The sequence below is a fragment of the Typopeltis vanoorti genome, chromosome 14 (genome assembly GCF_054136105.1).
Source record: "Typopeltis vanoorti isolate ZY-2024b chromosome 14, IOZ_Tvanoo_1.0, whole genome shotgun sequence".
Taxonomy (NCBI): domain Eukaryota; kingdom Metazoa; phylum Arthropoda; class Arachnida; order Uropygi; family Thelyphonidae; genus Typopeltis; species Typopeltis vanoorti.
In genome coordinates this window covers 105212146-105239504 of record NC_143562.1, presented here as the reverse complement: position 1 = coordinate 105239504, position 27359 = coordinate 105212146, and the positions used below count along the sequence as shown (strand labels likewise).

The following is a 27359-nucleotide window of genomic DNA, read 5'->3' as shown; positions in this document are numbered from 1 at the left end:
TACAGACAACAACTTTTCTTTATTCCAAAGAAATTAATATTGTGATGAGTGGTTTCGCCACACAAAAATTAGTCTTATTACTTATTGAACAGCCCGCGTATATATATATATATATATATATATATATATATATATATATATATATATATATATATATATATATAGTTGGCCCTTGAAGAACGCGGGGGTTAGGGACGCCGATCCCCAGCGTTGTTCCAAAATCCGCGTATACCTTTTGACTCCCCAGAAACTTAGCTACTACTAGCCTACTGTTGGCCGGAAGCCTTACCCATAACATAAACAGTCGATTAACACATTTTATATGTCACATGTATATAATATAATACATAAGCTAGAGAAAAGAAAATCTCATTAAGAATATCATAAGGAAGAAAAAATATATTTTGTAGTACTGTAAGTTACCGTAAGTTTACGTCGTCTGTTTACAAGATGAATCGTATGTCTGTCAGTACTTACATCAATATTGTCTTATATGGTACAAAACACTGCAGATGTTATACGTATTATTAACACTAGGCATCAAAAATGAAAAGATAATGTGAAAAAGAAATTATTCTTATTTATTTACAGGTGCAACGATTCTCGCATTGATAACGAAGCAGCAGCAATAGGATTGCTTTATGGTGAATTGATACGATTGCTTCTCGGAGCCTAGCGTACTTTTTTTATGCTAATTAATTTAACCAATTATTAACCGTTAATTTTATGCGGTTATGAGTTAATACTGCATCTTTAGGTTTGTTTACATTTCTGTAGACTGCGAATGCCCATTTACGGTCTGTAAGTTTTGATAAATGTAACCTTTTCATAATAATAGATTGGTGTAGATTTTATGGTAGTAAATGATAAAATATAGAATAGTATCATTCCTAACATACTTAACTTTTTCTTAATTTTTCGATATTTCTAAGCTACGCGGTTCGTCTGCGAGTTTTTTCAAATTGTCACATGTCTCCAAAATTTTTCCAATACATTTATGTATTCATAAAACAACGCGTATAAGTAGATCTGCGCCGTTCAAACCCGCTTTCTTCAAGGGTCAACTACACTATATAAAGTTGGTGAATTCTACAATAATTCAACAAATTATTTTGGCAACTATATTATTAAGTGCCCTTGGACGAGCACTGATTTCGATGATGTAAATAGCAGGATCATAGGACAGGCAATATCCCAAGCTGTGGTAGTTAACTTTTGTGATTATAGGTCATTTCTTGCTCATCATAATTATGCCTGTTACTTAAATGGCACCATAATTATTTAATATGACAGGAAGGTCAAGCTCTCCTTCAAATATTTGACAGATGGCTTTCTCTGGAATCATTAGAAAATAATGAATAACGGCTAGCCTCAGGTAGTTTCACATACTTTAATTATATATTATATTAGTTGCAAGTTCCGCACCGGCTTATCTTGTGTGGGGATTCTTCTGAAAGTACACATACGGGTATTGCACGAAAAGCCAAGCAGGTGTACTCACAATTCCATTCCCAATTAAAAGAGAATGTCCACTCATTAAAGTTTTCCAGGTGCTCAACCTCAGTGTTGCCCCAGAAACCGAAATCAACCTCTAGTCCTTATAAGGACTGGCTTAAAGGGACGAAGCAAAAATGTTTTTCATCTTTCCCGTTATCTGTTGAGGACAGTGTAGGGATAAGGTGTTATTGAGCTATTAAAGCTCTGATCATGGCAGGAGGGTAACAGCAATAGCCGAGCCTCAGTTAGAACTTCATTGGCTACAGCATTGCATTCCATTACCCTCCCATGGTATTAATCCCCGCATCTCACGGTCGATTAACTCAAGCCAAGTTTTTTTTCATCAACCTCTAAACAGGAAGTTTAATTTTTATAATATTGTGATATGGAATTCATAAAGGTGTAAATATTTAGAATATTTTAGTTTTAAAATTCACAAGTATTGCTATCCTATATTAATTTTATATAAAACTATTTTATATTTGTCAATTGTTATTTGATAAATAAATATAATTGCTTCCGTAAAATGTGTAAAAATAGTAACAAACTCCAATTATGTAACAAAATATTTATATAAAATATAACATGGAAAGCTAAGCAGTTTGCTTAGAATTAATCGCCTATGCTCTAAATAGAATCTTTAATGCGCTTCTTATTAATTAATAAATATGATTAGCTATGAATTAGTGTGTCGTTGCTGAGTTTAACAAATTTCGGAAGAAATGGTTACAACCAACCAACCATTATTCGCTTTCCAATGGACAGTAACTCCATCTACCTGCTGGAATATGAAAACATTTGCAATCGTAAACTAACCTTTTTTTTTTGCGTCATTGTGATTTATGTAGCAATTAAAATATTAAAAAAATTACGTTTTCTTTTGGTCATATTATTTGTTTAATGTTAGCTAAAAAAGGGTGTAATCTGAATGGTTTTGATAATTTAATTAAACAGAAAACCAGATTAAGGTAATAAATGTCATAAGAACCTGGACAACTTGCGAAGATGACTATTGCGTCAAGACGCATTAAGAACTAATCCTATAAGACTCATAAACGCAAAGAGAAGGTTTATTTGAGTGAGCAAAGTAAGCAGAATGTCAGGAAGTTTATCAGATTTTTTTTCTTTCTCCGGTGAAATGCCTCCGAACATTTATTTGCACTGTGATAACGATGAAGGGAAGTCGCTTATTGAGTGCAGTCCTACTGTGTGTTTAATGTCCCGTAAGTAGTAACAGGAACTCACGTCAGGTAAGGCAAATAAAGGACCTTAAAAGCGAGAAAAATGAGGTCGAATTAACTTGCACTGCGAATGACCTCATGAATACGAATCGGAGGTAGTCATTTAAGTCGTTCGACTAATTTTTGTTAACCTTTTTTTTATTTAATTCTAGTATTTGATGCGTGTAATCATTATGAAGTTATATTAATGTTTATATAATTTAGGAATTTTTTTAAAAAAATAATTCCCAAATTTTCGGGCGATGTCTTTATCTTAGAGTTTATGCATATGCAATTATAATTTGGGAATCGAAACAATTTTAAATGCAATAAAAATAATAAAAGACGTCTATCATTTCTCTTACTGGCACTTAGGTGAAATACCAAATATTTTAACTGTGTGTGTGGGGGGGGGGTAAACAAGGGCATGCAATATTTAGTCATCGTAGGTCCAATGGTGCAAATCTATATAACTGACAAGCATTACAAACAAAAATCTTCACACCTGCTTAAATCTGTTGTATTTAAGGGTTATGTTGGAGGAACCAAAACCACAAGGGGAGTATATCATGCGGTTCTAGGTGGGGGAGTGAAGAACCTATAGAAGATTCTATAGAAACGTCCATTGAGTATCAGCTACATGCCGACATGATGTGAAGGAAGTGTAATGAAAAGGCTGCCCACTACGATCTCGGACTGACTGCCATTTAAGTGGAAGAATGGGCTAAAATATCTACTCGGTCACTGAAAATGATAGAGCCTCTGTAGCTTAGCGAAGCCCTTTGGCCGGAAAGATCTGGGTTCGATTCCTGTCAGTGAGGTGAGGAAACTTTATCTGGTCTCCTTTGACAAAAGTGAGTTGGCTGGTCTCATACAGAAGTGGAAGGTTTTTCGTCCCTCAAAATAGGCAAACCGGCCTGTGAACACACACGGCTACAGTCAAAAAATACATACTTAATCCCTCATTAGGAGGGTTCAGGATCTGCAACTAAAAGTGAGTTAGCCGATCGCATCCAGAAATGGAGGGTCCTCATCCCGCACAACAGGCAAACCGATCAGAACGCTCGGGCCTTATTCATGGATGTTTATTACATAGTTAACGTCGTGAGACAACCTCTGTAACAGCAGTGCTACAAAATTTTTGCACCATTAGTAGAACTCCTTATCAAAAACGAATGCTTCTAGGCTATGTTTAACTCAGGAGTTGGTCTTTATGAATAAAACATATCATTAACCAAAAAAAATGTATTTTTGTAAAATATATTTATCTCCAAAGTTACTTAATGTTTTTTCCACTTGTGAAAATTAAAAGAAATAAATATACCGATAGATCAGTTACAATTGTTGGAAAAAAAGTAGTTTAACAAAAACAAATAGAATCAAAGTATCCGTTTTAAAATTTTTATTTGATCCACTTTCGGCTGAATCAATAAAAATATGCAGTTGGCGTCTCGAAAAGCAAATACAATTAAAATAACACCACGTTTTTTTAAAAAGTTAATATTAAATGGAGACACATCGGTATTTTTTCCCTTCAGGCTAAATTACAGTTAAACAAAACCAAAGTAAAAAAATTCTCCCCAATAACCTGTTCGCTGTACGCCCAACTTAAGTGTAGACTAACAATAGAAAAAAAAAAAAAATTAAATGTACAAGAATGTGTCCAAGACTTTTATTTGGTAATAAGATTATCTGCATTGAAGGTAACAAATCAAACTCCTCAACACAAACCCAACGATTGTCTTGAGAATAAATTTCCCTTGAGCTACGAACATGCATTTTGTGTTCTCAACGGGAGATATATTGTGGCTGTATGGAGTACAGAATGAATTATTTATTTTTTGGGGAAAAGTGATATAAAGGCAGACTCCCACGTAGGATACAATCTAATAAGGGAAGCCCTCTTTCAAAGAATAAAAGCTTCAGATAGATCCAATCATATCTGTCTCACTAGATAAGCATTGAAGGTGTATTGTTTTTTTTTTTTTTTTTTTGTACAAAAGGGGATCTCTTTGAAATATAACAGTGTCTATAAAATTGATTTGTTGCAAGATAACACAGATACATTTTTCAAATTTAAGTTCAGAAAGCTGCAAGTTTAGCATACCGTAAGAAAAATGAATCTCATAAACCTGGAAAAGTATACCAAAATATTTTTAGAATAATGTTTCAATTTAATTCAAAAATCTATTTAAGATGTGTTCCCCAGGGAAAATGTATCTATAATAGCATTTAATACATTCAATTACGTAATATTTTGACAATTTTATACATTAAATGCTAAGCCTAACTCATGGAGTATTTAGTCAATCTACATTACTAACTAGATTCAATTCGCTGCCTTTACAACAATGCTGACAGAGCTATATTCTTCTTGATAACAATAATGAAAACATGATTTGGCAAATCTTTCTGCACAGAACTTGGAAGGAAAAAAAAACTGATTCTTATTCTACGTGCAATTTAATTAATTTTGTTTTTAGTTTTATAAAAATTCATACGAATATACCTTTTTTCGAATTTTCTGTTATCGTATCGTGTTTTAATTAAAACTGAACTTGGGGATGAAAGGGAAAAGAGGGGTGGGGTGGGTAATATGTAAACTAAGCTAAAGAAAGAAGCACCCACAAGCCAATGTCATTTCCGAAGTTGAAATCTAAACAAACCGAAAAATTACAAAGTCCTTGTTCTCGGTGGATAAAATTAAACTTTGAATGAAATTATTTTTCGAGTCATGTTAGCGGATTAATAGCTGCAGGGTTTATTTGTATTACTTCAGAACCGTAATGCCAAAGCGATTCAAATGAAATGGGCATCTCTTAACTGCAAAGAAAGTTAAGAGAACAAAGATACCGATTACTTCTATTTTTCCCCTTGCATATTTACCTTCACAACGTTATTCGTCTTGTAAATATGAATCTACGTCAGAGATCTTCCAACAATGAATCTCTAACCGGTGATAACAATCAATATATTACAATGAAATAAAAGGACATTGTAATATATTGATTGTTAAATATGACAATGAAATTGATATAACAGTCTATCAACAATACCTAGTACGTGCCAATGTATATGGATTGAGTATGTATAAGAAATACAACTAGAAGATAATTTTAAATTATTACTTTGAACACCGAAAGTTTTATCGCTGTTTTTTTTTTTTTTTAAATCTGGAATCGTTAGCTAATTTAAGATTTAGCGAAGAGACCCAACAATCGTTCTAAAAACTCATTCTAAAAAACAAATGAATTAAACAACATAAAAATACTAAAGAAACGAGATTAAGACCTAGGTAGAAATTACAGAAATAATTTCCATTCATTAATTAGGGAGGCGAGACCCAATTCAATAACAAATTGACGAACTAAAAGAAATAATAATCTTATGTCTAGACTAAAGAAACAAGACATCGTCGAAGATGTTAAATCAGATGCTGTTAAGGAAAATAGTTAATGACATTCGACAGAACAGTTTAAGGAATTACTAATCAAGTTTGACGAAACATATGGAAGTAGTGTCGTATTAAGACTAGTAGAATCTGCGACGGTCTTCGAACGAACTTTCTTTTTTAATTTTTTGATTTTTAAGGAGGGAAATGTCATCTTTATCAACATTTATTCGATTAAATAATTAATTAAATATAACCCGTTCTTTTAAACAAATCAGTTCTTTTTAGAAGTTCTTTAGCACATGAAATATGCAACTGAATTCTTTCAATAAACTAAATTGTAAAATAAACGGTGACAATATGAAGTGTAATTATTGCATTTATTAAAAAAAAAACAGTTATTAGCAGACGAACAAAATAATTGTTTTAAACAATTACTTTTTTCCTTTGTTGAAATTAGCCAACAATGCAACATAAACACGAGTTTTACTAACACTAAACCTTATAGAATTGTATTATGCATACAGAGGTCAGTCGTCTTTCTGTGTAAATATCACAGGCCGCTAATTTATTGATGAATTCGCGTTAACGTGGTAAGATGCTTACTCGCCGCTGGTATCGCCGTGTGGATAAGGAGACAAAAGGGGGGGGGGGTAGGAAAATTCGATTTCAAGAATGATGAACACACATAAGAGAAAATCTTCCCAATCAATACAACCATAGGATTTTAATTAAATATTATGATCAACGTAGACTTGCATTCTTTACTTATTAATGATGTATTCGTATTTATTGTATTTATCCAATTGATAGCGACTTTAATAAAAAGTATCTGTCTATCATTTTGGATAAATCCTGACTGTTTTTGTAGGTTTTTGCTGCTTTCAGCACGTGATATCAGATGCGTATAAAACTTAGCTTTTCCAGAATGGAATTTATATTAAAAATTTTTAGTTTGACTTCTTCCATCCGATGTTTTTTTTTTTTTCATTCTTTTTTACATTAAACTTTGTTTCGACGTGAATGTTGTTTGTGGTATTTCTACACATACTATTCTCAATTTCTATTCTGTCGCTTTGGGGAAAGAAAAGTAAAAAAAAAAAAAAAAGTCAAGTATTGGACTATGAGCACATTTTCAAGGAGAAGGCTGTTTTTTCTCTCCCCCCCCCCCCGTTTTCTCGCCCCAAGTTTTACTTCTACCTTACCGAAACTCTTTGATCTGAAAGTATAAAAGAGAAAATGTCCAAAAATTTAAATACACTACATAAACATGGGCTACCAATATGCGCGGAGAAAACGTACCATCTCAGATACATCGCATTTCAAAGGGTCACCGCTATCATCCGCGGAATACTGAAATAAGTTTTTTTTTTATATATTTTTTTAAAAGGAGGAATTGGTGGGAGGTAGGGAACTTTCTTATTAAACACTTCCCGAAGAAGAAGCGTATTCTAAAAATATCAAATATTCTATCAGAAATCATTTCGAGGATACAATAAAACCGCCTATCATTTCTGACATAGTCCAGGAAATATGAAATATATATTCCGATTCTGTTCACAAAGAGGGAAATTATTATTTTTCGAATATCATCCTAGTTTCTGATATATATGATTCAAAATTCATTATATCTTTAAATGATGATTAATATATTTACATTTCGCGATTCATTTGACCTTTGCAACTTTAGATAATTAGTGATATTATCCACATTTTTAATTATAACATAAAATTACTTTCTCATACCAAAAATCATGTGAAACTCACCCAACATACATTGTCCTTTTTTGGAGGGAGATGGACAGTCCTCTACTCTTTATCTCTTCATCTGATTGAAGAAAATCTGTGTGGATGGGGTGTTATTGCGCTAAAAGCTCTAGTCATGGCTACAGCATTACCATCCATTACACTCCCTGAGTACCCATTTTAGTCACCTCGTACGACATGCATGGGCTGCAGTGGTTCTATTCTTATCACAGGGAACATTGGCATTTGTTTTCTCGCCCTCAATGCGTATCATGCATCGCTACAGGAATAGCCATATTGTCATGTCACATCTTGCATTTCTCTTAATAGTCATATGATATTTCTTTAATTTGGGTGTTGGAATTTAGTTTTAAAAATATATATAATCTTGTAAATCTTCCCAAAATGCTGATCATATTTTGATTAGAATTACCTATAAATTTAGAAATCATTTAGAAGAAATAAACAATAATTAAAATAATGAAAAATAACCCAACTCGCTACTTAAACAGTGAAAAGCGTGTACTAATACACCAGTGACATCTGGCGATCAATATAGATATTTCTAATAGTCATATTGTGTTCAAAGGTTCCTGATTTAATGTGCAGTAATTTCTCAATGCTAAGTTTTTTTGTTTTGTTTTTTTCAGAAGTATGCCTACTCAAATATTTCTGCTCTGTCTGGAATATAAAAATCTAAACAGCTTGTGTACTCACCAACATTCGGATAAAAAAAAAATGGTAACGATAGCCTATGCCGTGTTTTTTTTTTTTTTTTCAGAAAAATAAGATATATAGATAATAATATAAATAAAATAATATAAAATACATAAAAATAAATTATTTTTTATTTTATTAATAATAACTTTGGCTGGTATTGCACTCCCTTCAAGTCGAAGATCTGCATTCTCAGCCGTTGAAAGAAGGGACAAATGAATGATGAACGCCACCCACCCACTATTCGGCCAGACCGCAGTGCCCCAAAGACTAAGATCCCGACATAGCTTCCTGACAACTGTGGAACTACCTAAAAACCTCCCAGAGACAAGACTTCAACAATGGCTTGCACTATATTATCCTGAAAATAATACTGGTATTTCAAGAGCCGAACATCTACCACTTGGACTGGAATACTTGGAACAGACTCCGGACGACAGGACGCTGCAAACAAAACCTCATCAAATGGGCCTGCCTCACTGACCCAGACAATTGTGAGTGTGGGACAACCCAGTCCAAGGAACACCGTCTTTCTTTTCCCTTTCTTCCATCGCCTTGTGCAAAAGAGGACCTTATATCCTGCACAGAAAGAGCAGTTGATTGTGCAAGATACTGGAGGAACATCTGACCATGTTTATTGTATATAAGTGATGTATAGTTTCCTTTTTTTTTTCATATTTAATTATTATTCCCTGTATAATTCACCTACCAAATCTAAGCTGATCTCATTGTAATGTATCCTAATTTGTTGTAAATCATGTTGTACCACCTACTTACTACTTTTGTTTGGATACGAAATAAATAAATAATAACTCAATGATTTGATAAAAATTTAAAAAACACCAATATTTTTATTACTTAGCTCTAAAATAATAAACAACATCGTTGTTAATAAAACGTTCAGTGGGGGTGATTAACACCCTTGGAGAATAATGGATAACAATGCTGTAGCCAATGAAGTCCTAACTGAGGCTCGGCTATCGCTGTTACCTTCCTGCCATGATCAGAGCTTTAATAGCTCAATGACACCTTATCCCTATACTGTCCTCTACAGATAACGGGGAAGATGAAAAGCATTCTTGCATCGCCCCTTTAAGCCAGTCCTTATAAGGACTATAATAACACGTTCAATTATTTTTCCAGTCATAATTTTTTACACACAAAGCAGAAGGAATAAATGATGTTTGCTATGATGCTAATGTTTCTGCGTTGGCTGGTAGTATATATTCAAAAATTAAATTTTACACAGATATGGTATATCATCAGACACTGACGTTAACCGTAGATACATCACTGCATACATCAAATTTGCAATTTCGTAAACAAATGATATTACTTTCAGCTAATTCCCGGATCCGTAATAGGCATCATTTTGTGCCAGTAGTAGGCAGTTACAAATGCTTCGTCCCTTCACTTAGATGCATCTTGTTCCAGCTTATTAGGCTTGCAAATTCAGGACAGATTGAACACAACTCGATCGATCGATCCTTTGTTCTCTGAACTACCACTCTATTCGAAAAGGAGACCTGCGTCTCTCTGCGCATGTGAACGACTAGATTTCTGCTGAATTTACTCTCCCAGATACGGTTCATTAGTTTATTCATAACTTGTACATGAAGTGCATCGCACACACAAGGTAACAACCTAATTACTGTACGAAGCATCAAGGCAAAACAAATGATAGTATATATACCATCTTTTTAGAATGAATTACCTTCATGCACTGACGGAGGAATCGTACGTATTAGAGATGATTTGCATGATAATATATTCATTCATTCTGGCAAAGCCGAAAGGAACCAAAGTAAGGGGGGGTTGAAGTGGGGTGGGGTAAACAGGTATGCGAACAAGATAACCCTTACAAATGCTAGATATAATTGTGAGGATGAAAAAGAAACGCAGAAGTCAATAAACCATCGACCCAGTTTTTCATTTTGCTTGTTAAATTCATACTTTACATCATATTTCGAAGAAAACACCCGTGATTGCATTCGAGAAATGACTTGTATCACTCCTCTTGTTTATTATGCCGTTTGACATAATAAAACAAGTGTATTTCCTGGCTTAAATACCCCTATTTGAATTCGGTAGATATACTTGCAAATTAGGACGGACGGGGCTTAACCTACATATTCTAGTAAGCTCCTTTAGAGGTTGGATTTTCCCCTTGGATTTGCAATATTTATAAAGCAAGACAAGAAAATAGAGAGAACCGACAAGCGAATTCACTGTGGCTTGTCAGATTATTTTTTCACTTCTTCAAAGCAACGCCTTATTGTAAAAAATTATAATAAATAATTCTGTTGACGCTGATAACTTATTTAGAAAAGAGGTGTAAACATCAAGTCTATTCTAAGGGATTTAGCAGAGCAAGTGTGGGTAAACTTTGTAAACACGCCCGTGAATTCAAGTAAATCCACGTTGGATTGAATAGCTGCAAATTAGTCCAACATCAGAGACGCAACAACTGCACAGCAATCGTATTTTCATATGTGGTAATTCGAAAAACGCATTTTAAATCATCGGGAAAATTTATTTCGGGATTATTTTGACCGTTGAAAAATACATAATACATGAGACCTAATACGGAGAGTCGAGGAAACTAAATCATCAAGGAAGAAATAAGAAAAATGTACGTGCAAGTTCATCTATGGTTTGCAAACGTGGCAAAGATAAAAATGTCTTCGAACATGGTTATGCATTTGGTGAAGAAGTGGAAAATATGCTTCAGGTTCGGACCTCAGGTGGGAGGGAACTTTCTACCCTAACTGGACTTCAAACACACGAAAACAATGACAGTAACAATGTCCCATGTAGCGATGAGTTTGTGTCTATCTGGTGTGAAGTGGAGGCTAGCAAATTGAAATATATGGTGGGGTGCTGTTACAGATCTGACGCCTAAGTTACTGGGGACGAAGAAATTCATCGCCAATTTAGCCTTATGGGTACCAAACGAGTGGCCATTATGTGTGACTTTAATTTTCCAAACATTGATTGCGTAGAAGAAAAATCTCACGATAAGCAAGAAGAGGAATTAGTTAAATTGTTGCGAGAGAACCTTCTCAAGCAGCAAGGACCTCGAGGTCAGAGAGAGTGTGTTGGATTTGCTCATAGCGTCAGAAGAGGTCTCTGATAAGAATATGACTATTTTACCACTAGTTGGTGACAGTGATCATGGCGTGCTTTCTTGGGAAGTATCTAACTGTATTGAAGCTCCAATTAAAACAGGCTACATGCTGAACTACAAAGTTCAGCATGTAGCCTGTCATTATGATCAACTTAGAAGAATACTATCTTTGGTCCCATGGTATCAGTTACCGAATGGAAAAAATGTCAGCAATGCATGGGAATCTTTGAAAAAGTGCTTGAATGAGGGTATCTGAATGTATCCCTAGTGTTCGAAGAGTAAATAGGTTGGGAGTGAAATGGATGTGCAACATTATTAAGCAAGAGATCCACAAAAAGAAGACTATGTGGAAAGAATATCGTGAGAATAAGATGAGAGCAATTATGAAATAAACAAAGCTCAGGCCAGAAAAGTAACGAGTATTGTAAAGAAAACTAAATTGGAGTATGAAAAGAAATTGGCCATGCAAGCTAAAGGCAATCCAAAAGAATTTTATCGTTATGCCACAAGCAAAAGAAAGAATGAATGTGGAAGAATAACATTATTGAATGCAGATGCTACTCGAGTGTCGGAAGCTAAACTGAGATTGATGAGTACTCACTTTGCTAAGATATATCAACCAGGTTTATATAACATGGTGCACAGTGCTACTGCTACATTGGATGAAGAGTTAGAGGTGCATTAAGAGGTTGAAGAGCTGTTGCTTAACCTGGATAAGAATTTGTCTATAGGGACAGATGGCATATCAGACCGTTTGCTAAAGGAGTGTTCAGATGAATTGGCTAGGCCGTTCACATGTTGTATAACTTGAGTCTCAGCTCGGGAATCGAAGGAGTGTATGATAGTTCCATTTTACAAGGGTGGTGCAAAAACTGATATCTCTAACTACAGACCTATCGCGCTTGTGGCAAGTGTCTAACTTGCGCCCCCCCCCCCAACCCAAAAATGATAAACATTTTGAAAAACTTAAATGTAAGAAGTTAAATTTTACTAAATGCAATATGTTAAATACTTACATATGTTAAATATGTTAAATCCCATCAAAATGAGTTGCAGAATTTGTGTGTCTAAAGCGGCGTATTGCCGAAATTTAAAAATACAATATAAAATAGCGGACTTTTATATCTATTTATTTATTTTTAATTTTTTACGTTTTGGGTCCCAAACCTAGTTGCGCCCGTGGCGGGCGCCTCTTTAGCCATGCCCACGTTACGGCGCAGTCTGTAGGTGTAAGCAAAAGATCCACGATTTAAGTTGACCAGTGGTGTATCTGAGAGTTCATTCCTTGGGCCATTATTGTTCAATCTATACGTTAATGATATCAGGAAGGGTCTAACATCACGTGAGCAATTGTCCGATAACGCGAAGATAGGCAGGGCAATCATGGATGCTACTGATATCAAGCACTTACAAAATTATTTCAAGAGGCTGGAAATTTGGGTAAACGAAAATGGCTCTCAGTTTAATATCTTAACATTCATGGAAGTTATGTTTGTCCGCACTCAAGAAAAGGGTAAGAGCTAGGTTTTTCTTCCACAGAGCAGTGAGTGAGTGGAATAGTTTACCTTTAAAGGTAGTAAGTGCATCTAGTGTGAATGAATTTAAGGGAAAGTATGACAGCCAATTTACGCCTTAGTCCTTATAAGGACTGGCTTAAATGGGCGAAGCAAGAATGGTTTTCTTCTTCCCCGTTATCTGTAGAGGACAGTGTAGGGATAAGGTGTTATTGAGCTATGAAAGCTCTGATCATGGCAGGAGGGTAACAGCAATAGCCGAGCCTCATTTAAAACTTCATTGGCTACAGCATTGCCATCCATTACCCTCCAAGGGTATTAATCACCGCATCTCACGGTCGATTCACATTCACACCCCAATTTGCGCTTATATCTTATAAGGACTGGCTAGATGGGGCGAAGCAAGAATACTTTTAATCTTCCTCGTTATCTGTAGACGACAGTGTTGGAATAAGCTGTTATTGAGCTATTAAATTAAAGCTCTGATGATGGCAAGAGTGTAAGAGCAATAGCCGAGCCTCAATTAGAACTTCATTGACTACAGCATTCACCGCATCTCACGGTCGATTAATTTTGACTCAACCACCGCAATTTGCGCCTTATAGTCCTTACAAGGACTGGCTTAAAGGGGCGAACCAAGAATGCTTTTCATCTTCCCCGTTATCTGTAGAGGACAGTGTATGGATAAGGTGGTATTGAGCTATTAAAGCTCTGATCATGGCAGGAGGGTAACAGCAATAGCCGAGCCTCAGTTAGAACTTTATTGGCTACAGCATTGCCATCCATTACCCTCCAAGGGTATTGGATTCTTGATCCCTCAATTTGCGCATATTCTTTGTTATTATTTTATATAATTATGATTTATGTTTAAGAATGGTGTAATGTATAATATAAGAAACATTAAAAATAATATTTTCCAGATTAAGGAGAATTATTTCTTAACTAGAATAAATATTATATTTGAATTTTTAATTTATATATTTAAAATAAAAAAACTGAAAGTATCACCAATAAAAACGTAATTTAAGGAAAATGAATTCAAGCATCGCAATCAAATCTCTTATGTTGAATTACGTTTGGATAATATTATGTAACGCTACAATATTTCAAACAAAAAGGGTTGAGGCATCAATTAAATCAAACCTCATATTATCAGACGTAATACAAACACGAAAAGCCTCAGTTGATGCTGACATCAGAACTGATCAAATATCGCTGGAAATTAGCAGAATATTATTAACAGAAAATGGCATTTAAGTCCGTTTCCGTGAACTGTTCGTATTTCGGCGAGTAAGACAGAATATATATTCATTTCTGTTTCTTCGATGGACTCATATGGCGGAAATTGGAAAACAAACGCTGACCTCTTGCCCCGTTTTGTTGCCGTAGAAACCTCAGCTGTCAATCCTGATATCTGCAGAGAAATTCTTTGTACTTCCATGGCGTTATTCTGGAGAAATCGATAATATTTGATGTGCGTTTGCAGTGAGTATAAAAATGGGACAGTACGTGAGTCAACTACAAAATTCATCGTTAATGCAGAGACATTCGTTCTACTCTGGCAGCGAATGCTTCCATATATCAGTAAGTGCAAGACCTCGAAGACTTCTTGGCTTCACAAAGAAAATTTACTGTTCTACAAAAGGATCGTTATGGGATCAGAGCGTGTGCAGAGGACAGAAACAAAAGAAGCCTTTCCTGTTGGATGATTTTAGTTTCTTGTGTTAAAAAAATAAAAAAAATCTTTTGGAAATATAAAAATTCAATAAACTTTTTTGTTCCTTTTTAATAGATTAAAAAATATATTAGTAAAATTAATGTTTTGTATATACAGTTGTTAATTTTAATAATATATCTAATACAAGTATTCGCATTGCTAAAAAAAAAAAAAACTATCAAGAAATCGGAGAAAGTCTTTTTTAGGACTTCCAGTGTAACAAATGGCAATGCTGTAGCCAATGAAGTTCTAACTGAGGCTCGGCTATTGCCGTCACTCAGCCATGACTAGGGCTTTTTAGCTCAATAACACCCCATCCACACAGATTTTATTCATTCAGATGACGGGATAAAGAGTCAAGGACTCAGCCCATCGCCCAGTTCTTATAAGAACTATAAGTCATGTCTAGGGATAGGCGGTGATTACCCTTGGATTACCCTATAGCATTGCCATCCATTACCCTTGGAGGGTAATGGAGCAATGCTGTAGCCAATGAAGTTCTAACTGAGGCTCGTCTATTGCTGTTACCCTCCTGCCATGATCAGAGCTTTAATAGCTCAATAACACCTTATCCCTACACTGTCCCCTACAGATAACGGGGAAGATGAAAAGCATTTTTGCTTCTCCCCCTTAAGCCAGTCCTTATAAGGATAAGTCAAGTCTAGCGATGTGATGTGGAATAGTATTTGCGTATTAAACATTTTTTGTATTTATTACTACTATTTCGAAAAGTAATTTATTTTATCAGACCTGAAGCGAATACCTTATTATGAAATACTGTATTATTACACTTCATAAACTATCGGTTCACAATTACAAAAACTAGAGTTTAACTGTTTTTATGACTATGCACCCTTATCAGTACACAGCTCCACAGAAAATACCATAGTATTCCAAAAATGCGAATACTAAGGATGCGATATTTATATTTGTCAGACTTGTCTACTAAATTGTGTTATAAATAAATTTTTAAAATTTATTATACTAACTGGAGCTAGTACGTTAACTGTGGCAGAGTTAGGTTTATTTTTTTTTCCAAATAGTTCCCCATGGATTTTAGATAAATAAACCTAATGTTCGGTTGTTTGTTCCTGTGGATTTCAGTATTACACGTGTTTAAAGCATTGGACGTAAAGTCAGTTAAGTCGTCAGTTGTAAAACAACTGGTTTAGAAATATAGAAAATTTATTATTCTTGGAAATAAAAGTAATGTATTTGACAACAATAAAAAAAATAGCTTTGTTACGCGACAATCAAAATAACGAAGTCACATAAAATGATAACAATTACGTATGTTAAATGCATAATCTATTCACTTATATATAGATTACATCAAAATACTTTTACGCATAAAAAATATAAAATGCATCTGCTATTTTTTTTAACTTGGAATTCAATTAAATCACATTATTTTGTAAGGGGGAAAATGCTGTTCAATTTTTATTTATTTTTTTTTTTTTTTTATCGACAGCACATCAGCGAAAACCAAGGGGAGGCTGAAGTCCGTACGGAGTATCCCGTCACTCTTAGCCTTCCTGACGTTACTTTTCAAGATATTTTTAGCTCAGCTACTAATCAATGTCTTACGAAGCACAGCGAGGATGACGAGGACCCGTTTTTCTAATTCGTTCCATATTTACTGGCCAGTGTTTCCAAGACAACAAAGCACAAAAGGATGAAAAAGAATTTAAGGGAAAAGAAACAGGGGGGGGAGGGGGAAATGAAATCACGATTTTTTTTTTTATTCCGTACTTTTTCCTTCGTTCGATCGATTCGCCTAGGGGAGACAGTAATGAGAAATCTGTCCTCTGATTCTCTAGTCGATCTCTAGAGTTTTGGGGATACAGAGAATCCCCTCTTCAACCCTAATAATGTTTGCTACTTCCCGCAGATTTGGAGAATCCACTTCTCTCCAAGAAGAAAAGCATATATCCGTGATCGCCAAGGTAATGATGTATTACAGTTGCTGACAAGATGTCCACTGGCTACCGTAAGGCTCAACATGTTTTGTAGATATAAAACAGCGGGATTTCCGTATAACAAGTCAAAGTCGAATCACTCTGAAAGACGTTTCCGAAAATGTGGAGGACTTAGGGGATAATATTGTGGCTTGGATAGCATTATTCGAGCGCTTTTTTGAAACGCAGTATGAAAATCTGATTATCTGTAAATACACGATCCATCAAACTAAACGAAAGGAAAAAAAAAATCTTTTTTTTTTGTGCTTCCGTTTTTTTTTTTTATTTTTTATTATTTATTTTTTTTTTTTGAAATCCAGTAAGGGTATATTAAAATCTCAAGGGAGAAAAAAGAAAACAAGTATGGAAATTGTGGGGTTTTTCGTAGGCCGTGTTCAGTCGGTATGGACGATGTCGTTTAGTTGCAAACCTGGTTTTAATCTCGTCCAATTCGCTAGGACCTTTATAAAGACTTTTAACCTGAGGGTGAGTTACCCAATCTCATATTACGATGACAGGAATTATTCGTCAGAAATGTTGGGATTTTCATCCTGCTAAAAATGCGCAGTTTAGATACAATAATACTTTGGTCTTATAGCCTTACTTGCTTCGGCTGTAATTCTAAAACATCTCACAATGATGCTTTGGTCACCGCTCTAACGGACAACCAGTGGCGCACCCGGGAGGGAAGGAACCCTATCCCCCCCCCCAAAAAAAAAAAAGAAAAAGGGGAAAAACACTAGAAAATTTTCCCTAATTAAAATTCTTTTTTTTTTATTTATGTTGTGTCGTGTCTTCTATTTCTAAACTACTTATGAATTAGCGGTCACATAAGGTGGGAATAGCATACCCTGTAGCTCTCGGGAATCACGAAGTAGTGCTCGGGCGGATCGAGCCAACCGGAGGAGATCACGGGTATCATGTATTGGAGATCACTGCAGATGCTCAGCCACAGGTCGCAGGCAATATGTAGTGTGTATTCTCAAATTGTCTACTCAACTTGTCTCCCCCCAAGATTAAATCTTGAGTGCGCCACTGGATTTAATTGCCACACGGACAACTAATGGTAAATATAACGTTTTAAACCAGACATCAGATTTCATTAAAATTCGTCCAAGTGTTGCATTGAAATGCACCAAAAGAATATATAATGTCAACATCACCGAACAGGAAATTATAAACTAATATAAAATCATATGTAATAACTTCTGATAGCGCAGTGAATTATATGAATCTCAAGAAAGTCTAATAAGAAAAGCTGAATATTTATAACCACCTTTACCTTACTTGCTAAGATTCTGATGCAGGTTCTCTAAAAACAGATTTTTTTCCCCTCAAATATATCACGCTCCCACGCACGAGAAGTCTCAAAGCCACTACTGCAATCTAATTGCAAAGGAAGGATTTTCACGTCACACCTCGGAAGCAGAGAAAGGGGGGGGGGCTCAATTTATGACAGAGTACCTGAAATACATTATTAGGTACCCTACGAAAGGCTATAACAGCATTAACACTGTTGGAGAAACAGGTTAAGATGTAGCATCTTTCAATTTACCAGTTGGCTATTCTGTGCAATCACAATGAAAGGCAACAATAGAAGTTCAATCGGAGAAAGAAAGATTCAACCGGAGGGTTCGCCAAATGAATATTACAAAATATGCATTAAATCTGCGCATACCAGATGGCCAAGGTACTATACCGGTAGGCGATATTTCAGCACAATACAAATGCCGAAATTCAAGTTTAAATTTAAATAAATTTATATTTTAAGTCAGCAGAGACTGCTATGGGATTTTTAACGCTAAAATTACTATTTATAATCATAACGTTGTACCAAAATGTTGGTGTAATTACAGGAAAAGGAAGCCTATCGAAATATCTTCCCCTTTTATCAGAGGCGCAGGAAGTGGAATTCCCCACACGACAGAAGACTGAGAGTAGAAATATCGAACGGTTTTAAAATTAATGAGGCTATCCGTAGTCCTCTTTTCTTTCTCTCCGATTGGAATAATGAACTATTTATATCGTGGTCTGTCTAATCACGTCTGTAATCTAGTGCTAAATTATCCAGCGCACCCAGGTGGAATCGTATTATCAATATCATCGCTGTTACATGCCAGTTCTTAGTACAGAATGTGATTATTTCACAAAGGTCACAAACCTCGCTAATGTTAACTGCCTGCGTGTTTTATTTATTTATTTTTAGATTGCCCGTTGGTTGCTGACTGAGTCATAAAGACGTAGTTTTGAATAATATATTCATTGCTGACATATCACCTTTGATTTTTATCGTGTGGACTTGGAAACACTAAATCACATAGTTTAGTAATATTTCTCTACTGTCTGTTGTTACAATGAAAACGTACTACCACTAAAATGGTTCCATAATCTGCAGTGGTTACATATATATATCGCAGTAATGTTGGCAGAACATGAACAAAGAATTGTGCGTATCTTTAAATGGTATACAAACTGATGATCTATACTTTATTAACAATTGTAATCAGACTTCTTAGTTTATTATGTATTGTAAATATACTTTAGTAACATACAGCACATGACCGAATATTTATATTTATTTATATTTAGTTGTTTATTTCATACACTTAAACTTTTTTATTTTATATTTTATAATTTATATATAAACATTTTTATGGTGTTTTCTAATCTCTCAGAAAAATCTTTATCTTTTTTTTTTGTTTTTATTACCTTTAAACATTTCTGTTTCAACTTAATATTAAGATATTTTACTTCTCTTTTAAATTTAATTATCATAATCTAGATAATTTCCTTCCACCCTATGTAAGCACAACTTCCTCAATGTTTTCTTCTTTTTTACTATGAAAGATTGAACAAATACTAATCAATCTCAATGTTGTTTGTTGTTATGTTCCATCGAGTCGTTTTCGACTCCTGGTGATTCTATGAACATACATTCTCCATTCAGATCTGTCCCTGACCATGCCATTCAGAAAATCCAAGCGCACTCCAGTTGCTTCTTTAACTCCATCCAAATTCTTGGTCTTCCTCTTCTCCTGCTTCCATCAACTTTAGCGAGCATCATCATCTTCTCCAGACCGTCATTTGCTCGCATAATATGTCCGAAGTATGACAATTTTTGCTTGATGATCATAGCTTTGAGGGAGCAATCTGGCTTTATTCTATCTATCACTGATTTACTGGTTTGCTTTGCAGTCCATGATATTCTTAGTAAGCATCTCCAAACCCATAATTCAAATGCATCTGTCTTCCTTCTTTCACTATTTCTTAGGGTTCAACTTTTACATCCATACAGCACCACAGAGAATATCATTGCTTTCACGATTCTGATTTTTGTTGCGAGGCTAATATCTTTATCATTAAATATCTTGCTTAAATTTGTCATTGCTTTCTTTCCGAGTAATAATCTTCTTCTAGCTTCTTCAGTACAATAACCATCTTTATCAATTCGGGATCCTAGTATCCCGAATTGATAAAGATGTTAACTGCTAAAAATTTAATTAATAAAATTTGTTAACTGCTTCCATTTTCTCCCCATCTATTTCAAAATCGCTAAGTTCACATGTTGCCATAACTTTTGTCTTAAGTTTATTTTAGCATTTTCTTCTTTAACTTTCATAATAAGTTCCTCCAAATCTTCTTTGCATTCTGCCAGCAAGGTGATATCATCTGCATACTCAAATTATTAATATTTTTCCCACCAATTTTAATTCCAATTGCAGACTCCTCCAGCCATTCTTAAAATGCATTCGCTGTACAAGTTAAACAGGCAAGGACGTAAAATACATCCTTGTCGCACCCCTTTACCTATTGCGAAATACTCAGTTTCTCCAAGGTGTGTTCGGATAGTTGCTTCTTGTTCATAATAAAGATTCCTCAGAGGGATAATGAAATGCTCTGGGACTCCCATTGTTCTTAACACATTCCACAGTTTCGCATGACCTACAGAGTCAAAAGCCTTGCAATAGACAAGGAAACCAAGGTAGACATTCTTTTGATATTCCTGTACTCTTTCTATTATCCATCTCACATTGGCGATTTTATCTTTTGTTCCTCTGACTTTTCGAAATCCTGCCTATTCATCTGGCATTTCTCTCTTCACGAATGGTTCCAGTCTTCTCTGAATGATCTTAAGTAAGACTTTACTTGCATGAGAAATCAGTTCTGTAATTTTCGCACTCTCTTGCATCGCCTTTCATCAGTCTCAATACTATACACAAATGACAGGCATAATAATACATTTCTTCCATAGTCTTGGTGATTCTAGCCTTAATTTTAAACTGAAATTTCTCATTCATACATGCGATTATTTTTAAAAGCTATTTTTTTGTGTGTGCTTATTTTGTGCTCCATTCTATTATCATTTATTCTACAGCTTTCTGGAAACTAGCCAGTTGCCAACAAGGAAACAGATCTTTAGCATATGATTATCATTAATCCTATGGCGCACACTTCAGTTCTTTCTGAAAGCAAGGGAAAAATTCATAATTTCTTCGCCATAGCTCTTTCTATCTAATTAATGATCAAGAAGTATGGATACTCCAAGTTCTTCCATGGCATTTATTCAAAGGTAGATGGCATAATTAGTTGATAAAGTTAGTCATAAAATTCTGTTTCTAACATGTATATACTGTATCTATCTCAAGATCATATTCTACTGCACAGAAAATAACCATCGCTGAAGAAAATGCCAGCCTGATTGGTCGATTGGATAGTACACCCACTCTCCAACTAACAAGCTGTGGGTTCGAATCCCACCTTGGGAATGCATGTTTATAGAATTCTGCATATGTATATTAGATTTCTCTCTTTTGGAGAGAAATCTTGGGATGCTCGCATTAAAAGAAAAGACTAATAGGTTCGACTCTATTCGACTAGAGAAATTTCTCACTCCGCCCTTTTATTTTTCTTCAGCAGATTCGCGATTTTTTTAATAATAACATACAATCCTAATATAAGATCTTGTTTTTATAAGGATTAAAAAAATTCAAAACTATCTAAGTGTAAAAGAATAATAAATATTTATACAAAAGGAAGGAATCTGGAATAATCAAACAGTAAGGAATTCTCTTTACTAAAAAATAAGCTGCATCAAAAATTAAGCGTGGATCGATAAGAGAGTGAGAGAAAGAAAGATAATGAAAATGACTGTTCATCCGTGTAGATGGACAATGGAAATGACTGATACGCGAAACACTGTTAATGATGTCATGCATGGTCATCCACAACGTTGATAAATATTAAAATATGCAAATCCTATCAATTATCAAATATGTTATGGAACCATTATGATGTTTCTGTGCCTGATACACGAAATAGTATCTGGTACCAAGGCACACACAGAAACACCTAATATTAAGCTAAGTATTGATTTCTCCAATACTTAAAAATATTAAACGGTTAAGTTGGAAGACGTTTCAGATTACAAGAGGATAAGATTGACACGATTAGAGCAATTTCTCCCCCAGCTCCTTTTTTTTTTTTTTTTGCAGATTCCCGTTTTTTTTATAATAATATAGACAACCCTAAGATAAGATCTTGTTTTTATAAGGATTAAAACATTTCAAAAATATCTAAGTGTAAAAGAATAATACAACCCTAAGATAAGATCTTGTTTTTATAAGGATTAAAACATTTCAAAAATATCTAAGTGTAAAAGAATAATAAATATTTATAAATTATACAAAAGGAAGGAAGGTGCATCAAAAATTAAGCGTGGATCGATAAGTGGAGAGAAAGAAAGATAACGAAAATAACTGTTCAGATGGCCCATACCATAAAGAATCTAAAGACCAAACTATAAAATAAAATTCTTTATAGTCCTTATAAGGACTGTCTTAAAGGGGCGAAGCAAGAATGCTTTTCATCTTCCCCGTTATCTGTAGAGGACAGTGTAGGGATAAGGTGTTATTGAGCTATTAAAGCTCTGATCATGGTAGGAGGGTAACAGCAATATCCAAACCTCAGTTAGAACTTCATCGGCTACAGCATTGCCATCCATTACCCTCCAAGGGTATTGGATTGAATGAATCAATCACCGCATTTGACGGTCGATTAATTCCATTCACTCATAAAATAAAATAAAATTGAGCAATCAAAGCTCTGATCTTGGCAGGAGGGTAACAGCAATAGCCAAGCCTCAGTTAGAGCTTCACTGGCTACAGCATTGCCATCCATTACCCTCCAAGGGTATTGGATTGAATGAATCAGTCACCGCATCTCACGGTCGATTGATTCTCGTTCCCCGTATCTCCATAAAATAAAATTAGTTTAGCTATCAATAAATAAATATAATTTATAAGTAATTATTTAAGGTGCACAAATAAATTTCTCATTATTTTATAAAAAGCTTTTTAAATAAAATTTAATTTGAAAAATTTTAATTATGTATATATTTTTCATAATATTTTTTAATAATCTTTTACTTTTTAGCATGATCTTCAATGTTTTTGTTTGGTAAATTCTTCAAAGATTTGTCGAGAATACCATATAAGCATTTTAGGTAGAACTCATCATTAAACTCGCTCTTGGAAACTGGAGTCTTTAATTTATGACTGTGTTGTAAACTACGCTAGAAAATTAATAAAGGCTCTTTTGCTTGGAACTCGCAAGCTTGCAGTTTTGAAGGTCACCGCTTCAATACAACAAAAGCAGAGATGTATGGAGGAACTTCTGATATAACAACGATGTATTTCTAATGAGCGCACCTCCATTCAGGAAAGGTAATGGGATCATAATGAGGCCTATGCTTTTATTGTAGCAGTGTCTTGAGTTGACTGAGCATCAGTACTTATGAAACGTAATGAAAAGTTATTATTCCTTAACTTTTTTTTAGATGACCAAGAAAAATCTAATTGCTCGTTGCTCCAATTTTCAACTACTTACCTTTAAAACAGAATATTAGTTTTATGCCGAGAGCGCCATCTAACGGACGGTACTAGTTATCTCCAATTTTCAACTATTTACCTTTGAAACAGAATATTACAGTTTAGGGTAGGGAGCGCCATCTAACGGACAGTACTCTCGACAACTTACTGTCATGAATAAGAAAACGCGATATTATTAATTTTTAAAAAATTTTTTAAAGCTATTCGTTTTTATCCAGACAATATATCATGGACAATATTGGGAATTGCCGCGCATGCCAATATGGTGTGGTTATGGTCGATTTGGAAAGACAGCAAGAAATAAAACATTTAATTCTTGCATCAGAATTATTATTTTCACTAAAACACAAAACAAAGTCATGTACTGAGTTGAATTGCTCAGAAAACGTTGTGCTTAAACTTTTTGAAGATATAAGAAGTAAACTATCTGTTAATGGTTTTTTTTTTTTTTTGGCATAATGCTTGCTCGAGAACAATATTTAGCACAGTATCTGTTCTTAAAAATCACACAAAAACAAAAAAAAATGTCTAGCAGATTTTTTTTCATTTCAGAGAGTAAATGGACCTTTTTAATCTCATAAGCAATTTTTGGAAATCGGTGGGCAGTGTCCGGTTTCTATCCTTGGCCGTCACTACAACCGAGTTCATGGAAATCGATCATTTTATAGGCATCGGGTCGAGAGAAGAGCTGCTGCCATATCGGTGATCCTAAACCTTGACGCTCGTATTATATTAAACATTTTTTTCTGTTGCTGATTTTTTGATACATGAGGTATAAAAAACACCAAGTTCATGGGTAGGGCCAACCTTATTAGCCTGTGCAGGAGATCTTTTGCGGTCTAGCATTATGATACCATACCCTTAAGGCTACATACATACCGTATTTTTCCGTGTATAAGACGAACCCTACCTTTTTTGAACCCAAAATTAAGAAATCAATAATTTAAACATAAAACAGAACACATTTGATATTTTTTTAAATAACCAAAGTATATTTAGTAATTAGGTAATATTTCCTAATTTTTCCTAATTGAGTAATATTTCCGAAAAAAAAAAAAATCTTTTTTTTTATTTTCGGACATTTTTATGGGCTAGTGCTCAAAATATGGTTGATGTATTAACTTACCCAACCGACGGGTTGCAGACGTATGAATGCTTTCAGAGTTCTAATTGGTTTATTCAGAATCAGCAATTAATGAGGTCAATCGACAGAGTTAACAAAGGCTAGTGATTGGCGGAAGCCTGTTCGCATGGACATGGTACATGGAAACAACGATTTTGGACTTAAAAAGCATTTTCATTGACATTTGTAACGTACAAGAGCAGTTTCCTATGGGGATTGGGGACCATAATATCTTTTGAAGGGAGGACCTAACATTTTGTAGTAATGTTTTTTTAACCCTCCCTTCTCTATATACATCATATTCTTAAGAAATGGCGGGAGGAGTCAAATTCCACTTACTTCTACAAGTCATTATTCTATACACTTATATATACATTATTACTAATACTTTTTTGTGCATTTAGTATATTACACTGGAATATATTTTTAATGTCACCAATAATGAAGCCCATAAACGTTCATGTTAATTTGAAATTATTAGTAAAAATTTAACTAATGGACCTGAGAGCTAGGTTGGAAATAAAACACTTGACCAAAGACTATTGATGAGATAGCTCTGAGAAAAATTAGGGGAGCGAACAGACGGCATTAATGGCAGAAACATATTAAAAATAACGATGTTAAGAAGGAACGTGACATTACTTGCATTCAAGACGGCAGGAAAGAGAAGATCTACGTATATTGATGCAGTAAGAATTGCCTTAGAAGGGAGAAATATAAGATCTGACAGATAGCAGATCAATATGGAGGAAAATTGTCATCAGGAAGTTAATAATAATGTAATACTGTGATAGTATTCTGTACTTCCTCCCTTCGTCTTCAGGGTACATATCAATAATCTGATGATGATGGTGAAATGTCCAATCACCCCACCCCCCCGAAACTTCCTTAAATAGATTACAAAACGATGTAATTTCTTTCATTTTCCACTTAAACTACTAGATGTTGTTAGAGTTGCTCATTGTGTATTAACAACTCTATGAAATATGCACAGTAGTATGAAATTTCGACATACTTCACCCTCCTAAACCGCGGCTTTCGTTTTGATATATCGCAGGCATATGGAATTTAGAAATTACAGGATACATGAAAAAATTACCATCCATACAAAAATGTCAATTACTGTTTCACACAAAAAAAAGCAGTTTTATTTTAAAGAGAAAATCACAAAAGGCATAATTATCCACAACTGCGACAAGCAACTGATAGTCTGTCTGAGGCTCACTGCAGCAACCCTCAAGGGCATGTTTTCCACAAGTGTAGGATAACGGTCAATGGGAATTTTAGACCATTCCTCCTAGGCATGTAATGAAGTCCTGGACTGCTGTGGGGCAGACGACCCTTGACCTCACCCGAAGCCCCAGGTCATCCCACAGATGTTCAGATCAGGGCTTTGTGGAGGCCAGTCAAGTGTGGTGACGTTCATGTCCACAAACTACGCAGTTACAGCAGCAACCCTATGACACGGTGCATTGTCTTGCTGAAAGAGACAATGGTCAGTTCCGTAGCAATGCCACAATTGGGGTTACGCAGTCTGGTAAGAGACGTTGTGGCATCCGCCACACTCGTGTCTATCTGCTCGGTAGAGCAGATGGACACGAGTGTGCACTAGTGGACACTTGTAGAAGTAATATAAATGACATCCGCTTAAGCAATACATCTTAGTAAACCCAAGTTTCAGAACATTTCGCGATTATAATAAAAGATAGGTAGCATGATGCATCCGATCTAAACTCGATGTAGCTATTTGACATTATTAATGGTTTTAGTATTTATTTATGTAGCTATTGAGCTATTAAAGCTCTGACCATGGCAAGAGGGTAACAGCAATAGCCGAGCTTCATTTAGAACTTCATTGGCTATAGCATTGCCACCCATTACCTTCCAAGGGTATTAACTATTATTAACCGCATCTCCAGCCAGATGCCACCTATCATTATATATCATTATGCAGTTACTACATTATGATATCATTATGTTGTTATTTGGATCACCTAACTAGATAATATTAGCTTATACTTTAATTTGTTAGGTGTAGAATGATGTTTTTTTTTTTTTTTGAAAAATAGTTTTGTAACTGTATAATAGTTTATTTAAAGAAGTAAAAAAATAAGCATATACATTAGAAATATATGTCACTTTTGGAATTTAAGGAATAATTAAATACAATCTGATAAAAAAAGTAGAGAAACAATGCATGTAAGATAGGTCTTCAATAATACAACAAGTTTGTAGCTCAAAAAATACCGAGACAACGCTGTTACCATAACAACCAACAACTAAACACAGTTCGTGATTTTTTATGGTCAGTACTAAAAAAACAAACAAAATACTCCTAAATCAGTAGCATTACAGCAAAAACTTTTTTATCTGTTTGAAGAAAGCTTCGAATCACCGTATAAGGAAGATGGTAGTTATTTGTGGATTATTAGGAGGCTAAATCAGCCCTTGTAAACCTTGAG

At 34.7% G+C, this 27359-nt stretch overlaps 1 protein-coding gene across 1 annotated transcript in view; it reads right to left on the bottom strand.

Moving 5' to 3' along the window:
• LOC150099818 (V-set and immunoglobulin domain-containing protein 10-like) overlaps positions 1-25249 on the bottom strand; it is a 129002-nt gene extending 103753 nt beyond the window's left edge. Inside the window, exon 1 of the mRNA XM_090403496.1 lies at positions 25237-25249. Within this exon, the coding sequence (XP_090259622.1) occupies positions 25237-25249 (13 nt within the window). The remainder of the gene's footprint in view (positions 1-25236) is intronic.
• Positions 25250-27359: the final 2110 nt, after the last annotated feature.